Raw genomic sequence first — 18,564 nt, 5'->3', positions numbered from 1 at the left:
ATCAAACACACACACACACACACACACACACACACACACACACACACACACACACACACACACACACACACACACACACACACACACACACACACACACACACACACATAGTCACGCGCGCACGCACACTCACTCACCCCCAGTGAAGGAAGCTGCGGTCAAGAGACAGACAGAAAATGACAGTTCTTGATTGGGCCTTCAAAATAAAAGCCTACAGAGTTTTACCAAATGTGACTCATCTTTTAGGAAACACACTGTGACACCATATTACCTGAGAATGGTTCAACTTTTTTTTTTCTCCTGGTGGCTGTCTGAATGGCTTTCTAGTAACGTTTCTTTAAAATGTCAGCTTTTCAGGAATCAAAACTCAATGCATTATTTACCTGGACCACAATGTATTCCCAGTTCACTATATCCATGTGAGCATGAGCTTTTTCATTATCTGTGTATTGTAGTCCCTCAAATGATAGTAAACAGGAAATGATCCTATACAAACAGTTTTCACATGCAGCATACTCTTACACAGCACAGATTCATCATGCAAGTAGAATGCTGGAATATCAACAACTAGTTCTGTTTCAAAACCCATAAATATTCCCATATTTCAAATGTGTTCAGTTATTCAAATGATGATATTAAACAAAACTGAATGACAATTCAGTTGAATGGAAATCAGGTATCGTTTATGTGCCTGGGTGTAGTAGATGCCTTAAACACATCTCAACAAGAGTAAACGAGAACAATTGTGGTAATAAAAGTAATTACAAGAAGGAAAACACATTTTGTGTTAACCATCTCTCTCTACTGGCATGATTGTGTATATATTGAAAGTAATTATGGCAAAAAAGATGATTTGATTCAATGCACAGCCAGTTAGCTAAACATGCAATAATGTAAAATGTCATAAATGAGTACTTTTTAATATCCAAAACCGTACAGCTCCTCATTTCGAAATGTTCCAAATCATATATGGAACATATTTGTATTGTATGTTTATACCTTTGTTATTTAAGTGCGTCAATCCAGTGAATTACTATATCAGTTGCCTGCGAGAAAATGACCTAACATTATTTACATGTATTGTAATGGCACTCTCGCCCCTGGACTAAAAAATATCAGCATCTCTTTGTCCCCCAAATGCAAAAAACATCATTGGGCTTCGTATTTGACCAACAACTTGGAACTTTATTGTGAAAGTATTTACCGGAAGTACAATTTCGTTTGATTGCTTGTGACTTGTGAGTGTGTGTGGACAGCAGAGCCAAAGGTACAGCCGCACAGTGCGTCGAGCTGAGACATGGAGCTGACCGGCTGTGAGCGCAAATAAACCGAGGAGGACACCAGACGAAGAGTGGGAATACAAACCATGATTGATTCTGAATAGAACAAAAACAAATCTTCACATCTAAAGCCAGGACCCCCTCAGAGACAGCAGCGTCATGACACCAGTCCTGCATTGAGGTGAGAGCCGCTGCTGCGTTTTATGTCTTATTTATCGCGTCAGGACCATCCTGACATTAGCGATGAGACATCTTGCAGAGCCTTTTCATGCGCAGGTGTTGTCCGGAGAAAGAGCCGAGCATCGTGATAACAACAACAACAAACCTCCAGGTGCTGAGGAGGAGATGGAGGCTGCTGTGTTTTGGTGTTAAACCCGATTCATCCCCACGCACTGTCCGTGATGAATCCTCTGTTAGGAAGCGCATTTGTGATGGCAGAGAACAAGTGCGATCGGCTTGTTTTTAAGGTGTTGAAAACAGAGGCTGTGGGTGGCTTTACAAGGGTCGCGGTGTATAAAGGGGCTTTTCCGAAAATCCATTTAGTCTCATAGCCTTTAGGGGTTAAAGTCTTGTCATGCACAGGACACTCATGGGCCTGATGTGATGTGAGGCCCGCTCGAGATGATCCAGAGTCAGAGTAACGACTCGTGACTCCCATTCATCTCCTGCTTTCTGGACCTGGAGCTGTGAGCCATTCAGCAGCAGCCCGTTCCCATTCATGAAGTCCATTACGCAGCACAACGATCCACTGTTGGCTTTAAATAGGCTCTCTGGGCCTGCAGTAGGCCTGTTTCTGGCCTGCTATTGACTTTCTCTCATGTATCTTTTTATAGTCTACATGAGACAGTCCGTTAATATGAAGCCTAATAAGAATGATTATAACAGAGTACAGGCCTGCTGTTATAGAGAACATCACATCACTCTTATATGATACTCCTGTCCTGCGTCTCTGACACTATGTTGTAATAAATGTCTCATTATTTACCTTTGTTATAGACATATGATAATTTGCTATAGCTGTGCGTTGTATTGTTGTGATATTTAAGCAGCGTCCCTCTAAGATCTAAATATACAATATATAATTCACATCAAGTTGAATTTTTTAGACAGAATAATAAAAACACCTTACAATAAAATGCAATTTGATAAATGACCACAAAATGTATTCTAGAGGCCTTAAAATCACTGTGATATTCTGACTTTACTCCTCAGTATGATTGTATGACTTATTGGTACAGGTTAGTATTGACTTCCCTCATTTTCGCCCTATATTGTCTTATATTTGAATATAAGCTTTGATGTAAGCAACATCCCTCTAAAGCATTTGATTACATTTTAGATAGTTATTCAGAGCTGACCCCAGGTTTTATATCCTTCATAGCGTGGACAGAATAACAAGGAGATCCTATAATGCAATCCAATATAACATAACAATGTATGTAATAGGCCTTTACATCATATATTTTATTTTGATGGCATAACAGAAGGCAGAATATAAGTCAACAACACCTTTAATTATTGATTTATTAAAAAATATGAAGTAATGTATCAAGCCTAGTGCGAGGCTTTGCTGGCTTTCCCTAACAATACATATATCTAATATGTTTGGAGATTAAACTGGACCCATAGCTTTTGAAGACGTCACCTCTTTTTATTCTCTCTCGCTCTATTTTTCATAAATATGCAACATTATACAGACCAAACAACAAATAACTAATTTGTATTAATACAGTTTGTTATTGGCTATGATTAGTATACAAAATCCAACACCAAGCACAAAGACTTATGATGTCAGAAAGTGCAAAAAGCCATGTTGCGAGAACCAATCTCGATTATTTTCGGATCTTTTTTATACCAACTCCACTCTGCGTCCACAAATAAAAAAAAAACCATCTGTTTCAGTAAATGACACTTGATGCTCACACAGGTTGTGCACAGTTTTCCCTCTGCGAGAGGCCTGTGGTCATCTGTGAAATTAGTTAGAGCCGGTGGGTGAGAGACAGGAAATGGAAGTCGGTGACGGAATGTGCATCTCCCACGCGCTGCGTCCTTTATCACTGGCCGCCATATGGAGGCCTGAGCTCACTCAATATTTACATTGTCGCCGCTCGCCAGAGAAACCAGCAGAGAGGGCCTGCTGGTAGAGGACACACTGATTAATGTATTTAATATCTGCGTGATGAGGCCATGCTACATATATTCGGAAGTGGTCGAAAACCCATCAGCCCACTGGAGAGATTGGGTCAGTTTGTTTTGTGTTCAAGCTTAGGAATCTCCATCCTCTCAACATGTCTGGTTTATTATCACTGGTCCACTCTGTCACACACACAGATAGCTTTAAGCAGCCACACGTATCAATGTCTAGACCAGTGTACTTTCATGATGGAGACAGTCTCCCCTCTGGTGGTCCTGTGTCGCATAAGGACTGATGCAAACTTTCCAGACAACATTAAGGTTGAATCAGGGAGGGGCGAGGTTATCAGGGGTTAGGTCGAAGGTCAGAGACCGGCTGCTCTGAAGTGGACGGATCAAAAAGAGGGGCTCTATCAGTGCTGACCCCTACGTCTGCTCTTCCTCCTGCTAGAACATCTGATCCCCATCAATCATCCACCCTCTCTATCTGAAATGTTCTCCCTTCTGGTTATAAAAAAATCATGTGGCTACATCTCTGCTTTTCCTTCCACTTCCCAAGGTGCTCCACAAAGTTTCCTTCTCTCTCTCTCTCTCTCTCTCTCTCTCTCTCTCTCTCTCTCTCTCTCTCTCGCGCGCTGTTTCGCACACACCCACACACACACCTGTCTCCTGTAATATCCTCTCTTTTGACATCTTGAGTAGAGGCGCTTTTCTGTCAGGGTGACTTTGCCTCCTGTGTCATTCTATTTTTCTTTCGGTTCTACTTTTGCATGTTTCTTCTGATTTCTGCATCTCTATCACCTATGTTGGAGCTGCAAATTGAGTCTCCATTTTGCTTTTAGTATCTGAAGTAGTGATGGGCTTTATACGCTTTTTTTTCATATTTCATAGAGTAAGCAACCTTTTCATTGAAAAAATAATTATCAGACCAATTGATAATGAAAGTAATTATAATGTAAAGCCCAATTAGCAACCTTTTTGCCTCAATCTTCAATGAACTATTATGTTCTTTAAAGAGTTTCCCATAAAAGGGAATATGCCAGCAAATCCTGTGAGATGTTTGAATGATTACTTATATCTAAAGGTTATCAAAATGATTTATTAATGAACCAATTCATCAGCTCTATTTATTATACATTCTTGACATTAATACTTGGATATGCATGCCTATACAAAGAAAACCAACATAAATACCATAGTTTTGTTTTCCTGTTTAACCTTTGTGTGTCTAACATGACATATCTTATGTGTACATCTTATATAAGAAGAACATGTTGTTACTGGTTCCACATAGCGTTGGAGATGTCTGCACAGATCTGTACTGTACTGAGTGTGCTGCTAGCTGTATGCTGTGCTTTGGAGCGGGCTAATCTTAGAAAACATCGCAGGGCCTAACCTCCCCGGGGCCGGAGCACAACATCACCAATCATCCTCAGAAGCCAATCACCGAAGGCATACTGCTGCTATGAAACTGCAGCATGTGTTTAGATATAACTCTGTTAAACTACATATATGTAGTGTTTATTCCCCTAAGTGCAGGGAGGTATGTGTACACACAGCTTTAAAAATACAAATCTGTGTACATCCGCTATGCTTGGCTACAGCATCACTTCCTCAGTAGCCACAGCACCGCAGTATTAATCAGGAGAATAGTTCAGTCCTGTGAGGCTCCTCAAACTACATAAAGTGAACGTATCTCGCCCGATGTGTTTTGCAGGCTGCATTTGATAGCTTCCCCCCACACAGTAATGTTTCTTCCGTCTCCTTCCTGGTCAGTTTACTGTTACAGACAGAACTCCCAAACATCTGACAGAGATATCAGCCCTGCTCCCCGGGGTAAAGAAGCAGCAGCAGGAGGAGGAGGAAGAGGAGGGGGCACAGGAGTGGTAGATTTTTACAACAGATAGGGAAGAGAAACAGGAGCCTGAAGAATGGAGGTGAATATTGTAACGTTCCCCTTGACATCTCCAATCTTGTTTTATGGTATTTTAAGTCCATCAATGGTCTTAAATACAGAGGGGAGTCGTGGGGATATTAGACTGGACATGGTGCCTCTGCTCCCCCTCGTCCCTTTCTTTACGCTCCCCTTGTCTCCTCCACCTCCACACTCTCACTGATTGTTTTAGCAGCTGGCCTATGGCGCAAAAACAGGCCCCCCTCCAGTGGGGGAAAAATACTCATGTCCTTCACTTATGTCAAATCCATCAAAATCCTACTAACAAAATAATAATAATGACTTACACACCAATGACTTGTGAGTTGAGATGGACTTGAACATTTTAAAGTGAAAATACTTGATACTTTCGGGACGCAACTTGTGAGTTGACTTATAATCTAATTAACTAAACTTATATAGTGATGTCACACCTGCACTTTTTGTTTCAGCAGGTTTTAAACAAAACAAAGTATCCCAGAGTAACTAGTTCTGTGGTAAAATTTCCCCTGTGACACACACACAAATAAATCATTTCTTAATTTTTTGAACTGTTAGATTGTGGCATTTTACTGCTGTTGTTGATATGTATTTCAATATCTGTTTTTGAAATATGGAATTAGTTACTTTCCAGCACTGCCCTCTCCATAGACCCAGACATTATTTAGTTTATTCCATCTGCAGTATGTATTCTGCTTCAGCGTGCTGAGCCTCAGAAAACCTTAATGCTGTCCACTTCCTCCAGCGACTCAGGGCTTAGGTTTCATGCTGTGTGTGTGTGTGTGTGTGTGTGTGTGTGTGTGTGTGTGTGTGTGTGTGTGTGTGTGTGTGTGTGTGTGTGTGTGTGTGTGTGTGTGTGTGTGTGTGTGTGTGTGTGTGTGTGTGTGTGTGTGTGTGTGTGTGTGTGTGTGTGTGTGTGTGTGTGTGTGTGTGTGTGTGTGTGTGTGTGTGTGTGTGTGTGTGTGTGTGTGTGTTGTTAGTTCAGTTTTCTAGAGAGACACATCCTCATCTTTGCGGAAGGACGGTAGTTTTGATAAATACACCTCACTGGGTTGTTGTTTTTCTGCTGAATGAGTGGAAAGAGGGCCCAGTGCAGGTTTTAAATAGCTGAATGGGTATTAACTTCCTCTCAGGCAACACACACACACACACACACACACACACACACACACACACACACACACACACACACACACACACACACACACACACACACACACACACACACACACACACACACACACACACACACACAAACACACACAAACACACAATTCACACTTTAGCTTTGGTGTGGCTTGGAGGAACAAAGAGATGGATGTCTGGAGTCATTGATTCATGAATGAAATGAAGCTGGAAAGTGATTTTAATTGTATCTCTGTACCACTTTCTCAGAATTTTTTTTAGAATTAATCTTTTAATAACACATTTTGGGTAGCCAGGTTTTAAAATATCCTATTAGCTGATGTTTCTCTTTTCTTTTTGGTTATACATTAGTATAACACAGATGTTAATAAGTTATCTGTACATGGATTATGGTCCAGACATCCTCTGCAGCTTTTCTACTTTTGGGAACCCAAATGTTAATTATTTTCAATGGTAAATTATTTATTCACCATTAATTAAGTTTAACATCAGTTTAACAACTACATTTTATAAATGTTGTATCTTTCTTTCTTCTTGAGTTATTTCTGTCACAAGATGTTACGAAAGCGCTCCTGACCCGGGACCATTGGCTGTGATTCCGCCTTGAAAACAAACCAAAACACAGTGCCAATCCAAACAGCTTCATTTGAGACCCCCGACCACCCACTTCTGCACACTAGTTGAACTTAAATTGAGCTAAATGACCACAGTTTGGCACATTTAGATTCCCCTGGGACATACAGACAGATAAGGGAGACATTTACTTTGTTGGCTTATTATTCTGTAGTCCCACCCTATCCTTTTCTTTACTTTCGAGTGTCTCTATCCATCGTTCCTCTGAAATTCTGACACCAGGTGGCCACATCCAGGAGTTTCTCTCAAAGAGCTGACACTCCTGTGTACTTCCCCTCATCATTATCCTCTCTCTGATCTGGCATGATGTTGTTTCAGATCTGCAATAGATTTAAAGAAAAGGAACTGAAACAAAGATATTGGCTTGTAGTTAAAAGTGTGTGTCAGACTTAATTCCAGTACAGAGTTATTTTCACTAATCCTGAATCTAGGGCCCACATGGATGCTTTTTGAAAATCACAATAACGCTTCGTGCAGGAGTAATTCCAGGAACCACTGCAGTGCAAATGTATGCATGATTTGGTTTCAGAGTGCAGGAAGCAAACATTTGAGCGCATATTGTGAGCGAACTGCCAAGAGCAGCACGAGCAGCTCTGAGAATAAGCTCCCACAGCTTGAGGAGTGTTTGCCATCAACCGTGCGTATGTCACTGCCTGCCCACTCAGACAATATATTTTATCTCCGCGATTTACAGACAACAATAATCAAAGCAACATGTGGTTGATTGTGCAACGACATCCACTGATGCTGCATTAGTCACTGATGTGTTGAGGGACAGAAAGAAAGAGATGAGAGGGGTGAAAACTGGCCTTGGATGTTGCTACTGACACAATGGTGGTGAGCACAGAGAGAGAGAAGAGTGTTATCAGTGCTGTGGTGTGGCACTGATCTGCCAGAGAAGGCTGAGTCATGCGCACGCACGCACGCACACGCACACACACACACACACACACACACACACACACACACACACACACACACACACACACACACACACACACATACATGGTGGGGAGCAGAGGAATGTATGGATGATTTGGCGATAGTAACTTCAAAAACAAAAACTCAAAACAACAGAGAGTGAGATGGAAAAGCAAAATGCGCTGTATGGTCTGTACGTGTTGAATCTGAGTTGCTGTCAATCTGCTCCGACAGAACTCAATTCAGACAATCCGAGTGCTTGTCCGAAACTATCAATTGGTAAGTGATGGAGACTCTAGCTTTCTGGATTCCTGTTCACTTCTGTTGTCACATTGAATCTGTTGAAAAGCGGATTTCAAACTTTCAATCACATCTTCAACTGTCCGAGACTCTGGACTCTGGATGCTGACAAACAGTGCTACTGAGGACAATGAGGTCATCAGAAATGTTTATAATGATCATAAAGACAAACATGCTGGTTCAGCAGTCTGCTTCATTCACACATCTTTTATTCTTTGCAGCATCACACATGCAGGCCGATCCACATGTGTGGTACGTCTGATCCAGAGCCAGGAGTTGCACACATACATACACACACACGCTGAAGTATTTCACTTGAATCCACACTGACTCTGCTCTTCTTCCTCCTCTGTAGCCTCTCCTCGTGGGTTGGCATGGCCCAGCGATGAACGAAGCGGTGGTGCCCGGTAGCCCGGAGCTCTCCTCCTCGTGCCCGCTACCAGACTGGCGAGAGTTCTGTGAGCTCCATGCCAGAGCCTCTGCTGCAGACTTCGCCGACAAGTTCCAACGCTTCCTGTTGGAAAACCCGATCTACGACTCGCCTGGTGCCGATGCCAGCTTCTCACAGCACTTTGCCCACCACTTCCTGGAGTGCTTCTCTGCCGCACTGACCCAGGCCCGGGAGAACCAGGCGTCCTCGCCGGGAGAGGACGGCTCCAACACAGCGCCCAAGTACAGCATTGTTCCTTTCCTGGGAATCCAGGGCTGTCCGCTGTCCTATGGTCACGACATTTATCAGAGACGCAAGGACGCGGGGGCTTCAAGTGAATCCCTGGACAGCATGGACAGCGGAGGGGGAGGGATAGACGGGGCAGGCAGTGCCACTGCCTCCCGAGGCCCCCAGTCCACCCACAAGGTGTCCGCTCTGGGACAGTCCCGCAGCTCAGAGGATGTGTCGGTCAGTCACCCAAAAGCTCGCTTCAAGAAAGGATTCTCCCTGAGGAACATGAGCCTGTGTGTGGTGGATGGGGTGAAGGAGATGTGGCACAGACGGGCCTCCCCTGAACCTGAAGGACCCTCTGTAGTTAGAAGGGCCAACGGGGGAGTAATGGGAGCAGCAGGAGGGGGAGTGGAGGCTGCGGGGGGAGAGAAGTGGTCCAATAAGCTGCGGCTTCCCAGAGGCTCCCAGGGCCACAAGGCTGAGATGCTGGAGATCCAGAGGGAGGGAGCGCTGAGGTTCATGGTGGCCGACGACACAAACTGTATGGGGGCTGCACAGTGGCAGAAGTGCCGCCTCCTGCTGAGGAAGACGAGGAGGGAGGAAGGAGGCGAGAAGTTCCTGCTGGAGTTCTACGTGCCACCCAAGGTACACAAACACATGCAGACATGAAAAACAATTAGGCAGAAAAACATGGATCATTAGATTAGATGTTTATGAGGGGATTTGTTCAAAGAAATATGTATAGTAAACCCTAAATAGTGATTGAAAAAAAAATATATTTCATTAAAATAATTATGAGTTGTAGCCCTCCTTGAATCCCAGAAACAAATCCAGCTTGATCCAACCCCTCTGACCCCAAGTGAAGTGGAACCGCTCTCAGAAACTGTCACGTGGATTCATGCACACGTCGCTTTTTTTCTTTATGGGATTTCCAGATCATTTCCCCTGACCTTAAGAAGGCCATGAGGCTGTGCAGCTGGGTGTGTGTAAATCTGCCACTGTCCTTTGATCATAGCTGGTGGGAATGTGGGTTAAGCCTGCTGAGAGGGGGAGAGGGGTAAGGACAGGTGGGAGGAAGCCGTGGTGAAGGGGGGTGAAGGAGATGGGGGAGTGACCAGAGACTGCCATAGACAGAGAGAGAGAGAGCGAGAGGAAGCTCTTACATTGATTTCTGTGAAAGGGAAGCGGATAGAAAAGATTCCCCCTGCATGTGCAAAAAATAAATATTGATTGGTTCCTCATCTTAGCCTAACAGTCTACAGTGATAAACTGAAAATAGGGACCAATATAGTGAGCCATTAAAAAGCTCTGCCAAACTCAGAGAGGAAGCCACAAGGGGAACATGTAAAATGAAACTTAATAATTGTGCTTCAGCAGTTTCGTCTGTTATGTTCTATTAACATTCACACATGGGACAATGATAATGAACTGAGATTAGGAGAAACTTCAGAGCGGTTACAGCTGAAGTGACACATTAATGAAACACACACATCTCCACAGGCCTGCCCTGCAGACTCTCTGACTTCTTTTTATCACTGCCGTCTTATTCAGGTCTTACAAATCATAACAGTGCTGAGTCAACAGTGTCGGAAAGATAAACCGGCTCATAAAATCTCGCTGCTGGCCGACTGGCTGTGGCTCCATCCCTGTCAGTGCCATCAATCTGTGGCCGCCCGCTGTGGAGCACACTGCAGCACGCTAACTGTCTGCATTATGACACAGCAACAGGGACGACCCACTCTCTGCGACACACCAGCCAGAGCAACATGCAATAACTAAAGGGTAAAAGTAGCTGCAGCACATCAAAAAGGACACATTTTTAATTGCCTTACATAAAAGCAATGTTTTTGCGACAGCACAAATTAAATAAAAACCCATTACTTTGGAAGTTCAGATAATCAAAGACAAAAAAAAATCATGAAGGTCGCTTGGTTTTTACTGAATGCTAAGTGCTCGTGCCATGAGCTAGTAGGCTAACGCTTTCTTTTTCAGATTATAAAAAAACATTAAATGTCCACGACCACCCTGGCTTTATTGGAATGAATGGGACAATTTCTCTAAAGATGGTTTGAAGTCCCAACATTATACCAATTCAGAAAGAAATCATTTATATGCCCAAAATAAATCCAACAAAACTCTCCTGGCTCTAATGTGGTTTGAGTTGCTGCCTTCATTTCCTGTAAGGCTGTTACTGCTGTATGGTGGAGCACATGTTCAACGCTTAGACGCTTAAGTCGGTTTGTACCATGTTCAACATTTGAACAGACGTTCACACTTAAAAAGGGTTTGTGCTATCTGCAGTAGAGACGTACAGGAAATGGTCAACAGGAAGTGATTTTTAACATCTGATCCAAATTGAGGAATGGTGGGTGTGGATGGCTGCCAGCTGCACAGCAGATCAAGAGGAGAGCCGTGTTGCTCCAGACAGATCAGCTGATAAAGCTCTGCCAGACCATCAGTCAGCCTCCTTCTCGCTCTGCCTCTCCTGACACACACCCACACACACCCACCCACCCACCCACCCACACACACACACACACACACACACACACACACACACACACACACACACACACACACACACACACACACACACACACACACACACACACACACACACACACACACACACACACACACACACACACACACACACACACACACACACACACACACTCATTGGATCTGTTGAGATTATGGCATGGGTCCAACTCTCCGCAGAGGGCAATCTGAGGCCAGGATGTTTTCTGTGTTAAGCCACTTGTAAACTCTTATGTTTATTACGGTCACTCAGCAGGAATAATTGCTGAGAAACGCATAGAAAAATAAGAGACTGCATTAAATCTGAGTTGTTGAGTCGTTTTTGCAGATTGGGAAATCTTTTGTAAACTCTTCCCTTCTATTTTTAATGTTTGCCTATTTTTGTTAGAATTTTATCTCAGGAAACAGTTAATTGCTGCTAGGGTTGTACCGATGTTTCAGACTTCATGTTGCCCCTTAATTATCGCTTTAGAGTCAGGAGAAGTTGGGTGTGTTTCACACTAAACATAGAGGCTGCAGTGAAACTATTTTAACCTGTACCCCTAATTAAAAGCTTTGTAGAAAAATATAAAGTTTCTCCTTTACAAGTGACGCAGCTACCTCCTACAGGATGTAATGAAGGTTTTAATTTAACTTTGGACCGTCCTTAAATACTTATCTTGGTTTTGAAGGAACTACGCAGATGGAAATTACAGTATCACCCAGGGAGTAATGCATTTTCTTTTAGATTTGTTGCCACATAAACAACAACAACTGACTGTGATATGCAATCACAGGCAGTGCTTGTTTACTGTCTGATCTCTAAAGCAGTTGCTCCCAATCTATTTTGCTTATGAAACCTTTAAACATCTTTAAATGTTAATTTTATAAAAGTTTAAAGTTTTACATTTAAAATGTCATAACTAAATAAGCAACAGTCAAAGATACAGTAAGGCAGCATCAGATTTGAACATGCAGATTCAAGATTAAACATACCGTCGAACCCTATAGATCTTCCCTCTGGTTATTAACCATTAGAAAAAACATAAATGTTGGTTAAATGTAAACTTTTATATCCTTTGTGTGTCTGCATGTTAACTTCAGTCCTCAAAGCCCAAAGTCAGCATCCCTCTGTCGGCCATCGTGGAGGTGAGGACCACCATGCCTCTGGAGATGCCTGACAAGGACAACACTTTCGTTCTTAAGGTAAAACCCAAACCCAGTGCACCTTCCAGTATATGACACTAAACATGTTGTTGGAAAAAGTGTTAACCCGTACCCTGGCTGAGTTAACATTGGATCTGTACCCTGATGTGGTCCTTTGAACAGAGCTCAGTGTGTGATCGTGTTTGGCTGCCTCAACAGGTGGAAAACGGGGGAGAGTACATCCTGGAAACCATAGACTCCCTGCAGAAAAACTCCTGGGTTGCTGACATCCAGGACTGCATAGACCCCGGGTAAGCCACCAGATAAATATTTGCTGTTGGCTGAAGATGGAGGGAAGACAGGAATGAAGGGTGGATGGGAGAGGGAAAACACACAGTCATTAATCATCAAATTAGTGGACTTTTTGACTGCTTGCTTTAGCACAAACATGGGGAAGCTCGCACCACTAACATTCCTCCTCAGTTTCCTGAGTTGGTTCAGGACGTAAACAAAAAGATTATTTGTGTTTGTAGGATGTGGATGAGCGTTGGAGTCGTGTATTAGAACACGTGTGTGCATGTGTTTATGTTCTTGCGGTTCTCCTGACCTGTCTGCTTGTGTACAGTGACAGCGGCGATGACATCGAGCTGGCATCCTGTCCTCATGGTCAAGCCTCCAAAGACTGCTCTATGGTGTCCTCCTGCAGCTGTGAGCTGCTCTCTGAGGGTGAGCAAATACTCTTTTCTGCAGCACATGTAACGATCCACGTACATTTGTTGTAAATATAATTAAAACATTTGCCTAGGTGTGTATCGAGCTCCGGAGAGGCCGTGTCCTACAGCAGCGGAGCATTACAGTGCCCCCTCGGTCCGTTGCAGGGAACCCCCCTTCACACAGCACCCGTCCCACATGCCTTTGGAGCGCTTCCTCCAGTCCCCGGAGGCTCAGAGCTCCAACTCTTCTGCAGGTAACACAGACACTCAATCCAAGCATAAGAATCCTCAGAAACAAACAGAAAAAGACAATACGTTGATTTGTTCTGACTCAGGTGGCAGTGAAGGAGCTAAAGAGTCTGACGGGGATGCCAGCCTGTCGAGTTACCCATGGTTCCACGGTACACTGTCCCGTGTGCGCGCGGCTCAGCTGGTGCTGGCAGGCGGGGCCAGGAGCCACGGGCTCTTTGTGATTCGTCAGAGCGAGACGAGGCCGGGGGAGTACGTCCTCACCTTCAACTTTCAGGGCAAAGCCAAGGTGAGACAACTATACAGCAGAGAAATGACAATATGTAATATATTTGAGAAGAAAGAGGGGGATATAAATGTAGTTTATCAGATTGAACAGTTTTGTACGGATATCTATTCAATGTAGTTCAGAAAACACGAAAATCAAACAGAAATGGCTTTGCTATGCTGCCTGAGTAAAAATATCGTTCTTCATTTTGCTTCTTTTGTCTGACCTACAGTAACAAATTGTTTTAAATGATATTAATTAAGAAGGAGGAATCTGACATTCTATCCAACAATTTTTTTTTTTTTTTGTCAAAACAAACCAAAAAATCAGTTATCCAAATTGTAATTGATGATTTTTATCTTATTGAAATAATGAAATGACATTCATCTCACCTCCCTGATGCAGTTAAATTAACTCAATGCCTATGCTTGTGACATGTTGGGTTGCACCACAGCAGCTAATAGCAGCCAGAGTTGTTCTGGCCCTGGAAAAGATGCAGTAATGTTTTGTGTTCTCTTATGTAATACTATCCCTGAACATCACATCCTGCCAGCCGGTAGTGTTGAGGAAGTGTCAGCTGCCGCCTCTTCCTCTGGTGTCAGCCTTGGTTTTCGCTCTGTTCCCACAGCGAGACTCATCAGATAATGACCTCTATCTGTTTCTCACACAGCACTTCTCTGTCTTTTTGTTGTCTCTTTTTTTACGCTTTTATTTACCATCTATCTCTCCCTCCTCCATACTTTCCCTCACTTGATAACGTCCTGTCTTCCTCCTCTCTTCCAGCATTTGCGTTTGTCGGTGAATGAGAACGGGCAGTGCCATGTCCACCACTTGTGGTTCCACACCGTGTCGGACATGCTGAGACATTTCCACGCCCACCCCATCCCCCTTGAGTCCGGAGGCTCTGCTGACATCACACTACGCTCCTATGTGCAAGTGCAGCGAAGCTCTTCAACAGGTAAACAACACATAAACGAAAACTGCTCACACACCACCTCACACAAGCTTTGACTACAATGAACTGAAGAGGCCGTACATGTTGATTTGACCAATTATTCCATATATTCCTATTAAAAGCTTAAATAGTGGTATATTTTATATCAGGTTTGCTGGAAAGGTCAGTACATTCAGACCACTATAAGTGAAGGGCTCTGGACACACAATACAGGTGTTTTTAAATATTCTGGATGATGAGGCATACTTTTACTCATTTCAGTACACTCAAGGGTTTTTGTTTCTACAGCCTCAATTGGTGTGGAAAGTGATTAGTCATTAACCATTTATGTTCCAATCAGTTTGAATACAACATATATAATTATTCTGAAATGGGCCATTGTACAGGATAAGTACTTCAAAAACGTTTTGATGCTAATAATTTTGTACTGCTACACAAGCCAACATCTTAATGATATATATATTTGCAATAGAGTTTTTTTTAAACAATCTGAATGATTTGTCCACCACTGTAAAAAACATTGTCATGTTGGAAATCATTTTCGTGGCTTCAAAAAAGTGTCTCAGATTGACAATCACTTCTCAAGATCAAAAGGATAATGGAGGAGGATAAGACACTTCCAAAAAGTTAAGTGTGTTGATGAATAGCTGAGGATTGTCCCTTTAGCTGGAGGATTCAGAGTTAAACTCACTACACCAGCCCCTCCCTCCTCCCCCCCCCTCCTCCTACTAGCCCTGCCCCTGCCCTCTGCTCTGCTGGCATGGGATGAATGCCCTCCTGTACAGGAGAGTGAGGGGGCGATTATACCACAGGAGTTTTGCATGCTGGCCGAGTCTACGGCCCCAACACACCCTGCTGGTCACAAAGAGGCCCTCTGTTTCCCCAACGCTGGACCCACACACTCATGCACTCCCTACCCTACACATACTTACATAGAGCGAGGGTTTGATTCAGGGCGTAAAAGACTTCACTGATACACTGGTCAGGCATGTCTTTGGCACCAGTGTGGTCGGTGTTATTGCCCACCAAGAGAAAGCATAATAAAGGAGGCCCACACGGCCTGTGTTTACATGCTCTATGAAGGAGCCTTAAGATGGCAGCTTTTCAGTATAAACCAACAATTATCAGCCGAATGGATTCATCTGTTATAATATATCTTATTGTGGCACTGTAGTGCCTCTTCAAATTGATTTGATTTCAATTGAATTATATACGTATTTTTTCTCCCTCTGGCAACCTTCTACAGATGTGTCTCTCCCTCCCGTCCTGACCCCAACCAGGGAGACAAGCTGCCGGACTGATTCTGCCCACACTCCTCTCCACATTTCTGGGATCACAGCGCCTGCAGGGCCCCCTCCTGATGCCCCGCTCTCCTCGAGCACCTCCTCCTCACCCACCACCCTCCCCTCCCTCTCCCGCAGTGACCCGGGTACTGGAGGAGGGGTAGGAGGAGGGTTACAGAGCCGGAGCAACAGCTCTGAGCGCCTGCTGGAGGCCTCTAGCGGAGCGTCCGAGGACTACCACGACGCTGACGGAACCCGCAGGGCCCGGGCGGTGGAGAACCAGTACTCTTTTTACTAAACGACCCGGGGTGGGTTTAGTTATGTATCGGAGATGACATGGGGCGCTCTGCTGATGATGAAAACGTTCCATATCACTGGATCACCCATCGTTTTGTTTGTTTGTTTTAGTTTCAAGGCAATTTCCTGTGTCTCTGATTTAGGAAGGGTGGTGAGATTATGTTGAGCAGAAAGATGAGTGTAGGCGGAGAGAGCAATAGGAAGTCTTCAAGTGGAGTCATATGGCTTTGATTCATTTCTGCTGACCACTTCCTGTTCACCCTTACCCACAGTTCCCTGGGAGCAGAGCCTGTGTCACCCCCTTAGAGAAGGATTGAGGGTTTGCAATGACCCTGAAGAAACACCCCTTCCCCTCAGAGCCCCGAGAGCATCCCTTAATGTTTTTAAAGCTGCTTTGAGTCTATCCCGGATATCCTCACTGTCCCTGCAGGGTTTCCCTAGCAAGTCCTGCCCTGGGTCTCTGCAATCATGGGCGTGTTAGCGTTAGCTCGAACATGTTTTTCTTCAAACGTCTACAGCCTAAAGGGTCTTAGTGCCTGACAATTACCTTGGACTTGAATAGACTGTTGGTCATCGCGTTTGCCATCTCACATAAACTCAAAAACCCCAAAATGTTACGCTGGTAATTACAATATCTTCAGTTTCTGCTAAAACACACTGATCATGCATATCTCATCATAATGAATTGGCTTTGTTTCTCACAGTTTCATTAATGGCTGCAACACATACACACACACAGGTGGTCATATGTTGTGTTACATATCACTTTAGAAACACTGAAATGGTACATGGACACATGTTCAGTTTGTATGAATACGGCCGGGTGGCTTACATTTTGCCGTCATACAGGGTTATTTGTATAAGAGTGTGTGATGGTGTATTAGAGCTCAAATATTTGTAATGATCGGTGTGCTGCAGTAGTGTTTCTAAAACATGGTTTTCGAGGTCCCTCCATCTGATGCTGGTTCTGTATTCAAGCTTATCATATCAATAACCTGTAGATTAGATATGCTGTTAATATAGGAGTTCACTTGAAGTAATGCCTTGAAGATATTATTATTATACCAAATCCAGCATTTATTGGACGGACCGGGGACTCGCTTTTTAGAGAGGCGGCAGTATTTGGTACTGTTAGTGCGGCCTGGTGTGGACAGGCAGTAAGTTAGGGGTAGTAGATGACCATGTTTGAATGGGAAGATGTGATGTTGTTGCTTTACTTTTTGCTGACAGAGTGATGGGCTTGTCATGTTACTGTAAAAATGTACATCACAGACATTCGCTACAACACAATATCAGTCCAAATACCTTCTTAAAGGACATGTTTGACATTTTGGAAATGCATTGCCCAGAGCTAAATAAGAAAATGGTTACCACTTTCATGTTCAGTGGAGTGGTATTAATCCTTTGATCCAACCCAGGGATGTACTTCCCACAATGTCAAACCTCTGGTGAGGCACACCTTACAAAATGAATAGAGAGCAGCCAGATTTCAGATACTGTACTTCACACATATGCAAACTTTTGTTCGGAAAGAATAAACATATCAAGAGTCAACATTGGGCTTTTCAAGCACGGCCATTTAGCTTCAATGGTGACGTTTAAATTTCAGTCGAGGAGAGAACGGAGCAGTTCATGTGCCAATTTGAATCCTATTTTTGAAACATATTTATTCCTCAGCTGTTGTAAATTACATTTTTCCTATCGAGTCTTATTTATGTACAATTGATTGATTCTTCTTGATGAAACATCCTCAGTGGAGCCCATCTCACAGATTGCTCATGCCTCCCTTTTATTTTCTTAACACTTCTTAAGCTACATTTTCTGTTGTCTGACTGAGTTTTGAAGAGTCTGTGCAATTTTGTACAAAGTGATGTACTTGACATACTACTTTATATTTCTGTGAATAAAATGTGAAGAAATGTTGCACTTTTTCCTGCGGTTATTCAACACACGTCACCGACAGCATGACATACGGCTTAAACAAGTTGAAGAGTTTGGTGTTACAAAAATAATCTGATCAAGTAGAGCTCTCTATAGAGATCATTTGTTTCGCATGCATGTATTCTGTATTAACTGAGGTGTCAAACGTGAGGTTGCGTGGTTTTCATTTGTTTCAGTTTATATTA

General features: G+C 43.4%; 1 protein-coding gene across 3 annotated transcripts; it reads left to right on the top strand.

Annotated features, from left to right (window-relative positions):
- Positions 1-1,244: 1,244 nt before the first annotated feature.
- On the top strand, positions 1,245-18,361 carry sh2b2 (SH2B adaptor protein 2). Of its 3 annotated transcripts, none has more exons than XM_079676580.1 (9): positions 1,245-1,461; positions 8,702-9,652; positions 12,632-12,733; positions 12,893-12,984; positions 13,299-13,399; positions 13,479-13,640; positions 13,722-13,924; positions 14,687-14,861; positions 16,105-18,361. In XM_079676580.1, exons 2-9 carry the CDS (start codon positions 8,732-8,734, stop codon positions 16,437-16,439), a joined length of 2,091 nt encoding a protein of 696 aa, XP_079532706.1. In that variant the 5' UTR covers positions 1,245-1,461; positions 8,702-8,731; the 3' UTR covers positions 16,440-18,361. The 3 variants fall into 3 exon arrangements, with proteins under 3 accessions (XP_079532706.1, XP_079532705.1, XP_079532704.1); XM_079676579.1 differs by having other exon boundaries at positions 12,857-12,984; XM_079676578.1 differs by having other exon boundaries at positions 13,479-13,924.
- The last annotated feature ends 203 nt before the right edge of the window (positions 18,362-18,564 follow it).

This window comes from Notothenia rossii (assembly GCF_949606895.1).
Source record: "Notothenia rossii genome assembly, chromosome: 4".
In the NCBI taxonomy this organism is placed as follows: domain Eukaryota; kingdom Metazoa; phylum Chordata; class Actinopteri; order Perciformes; family Nototheniidae; genus Notothenia; species Notothenia rossii.
This window is presented reverse-complemented; position numbering and strand designations above follow the sequence as displayed.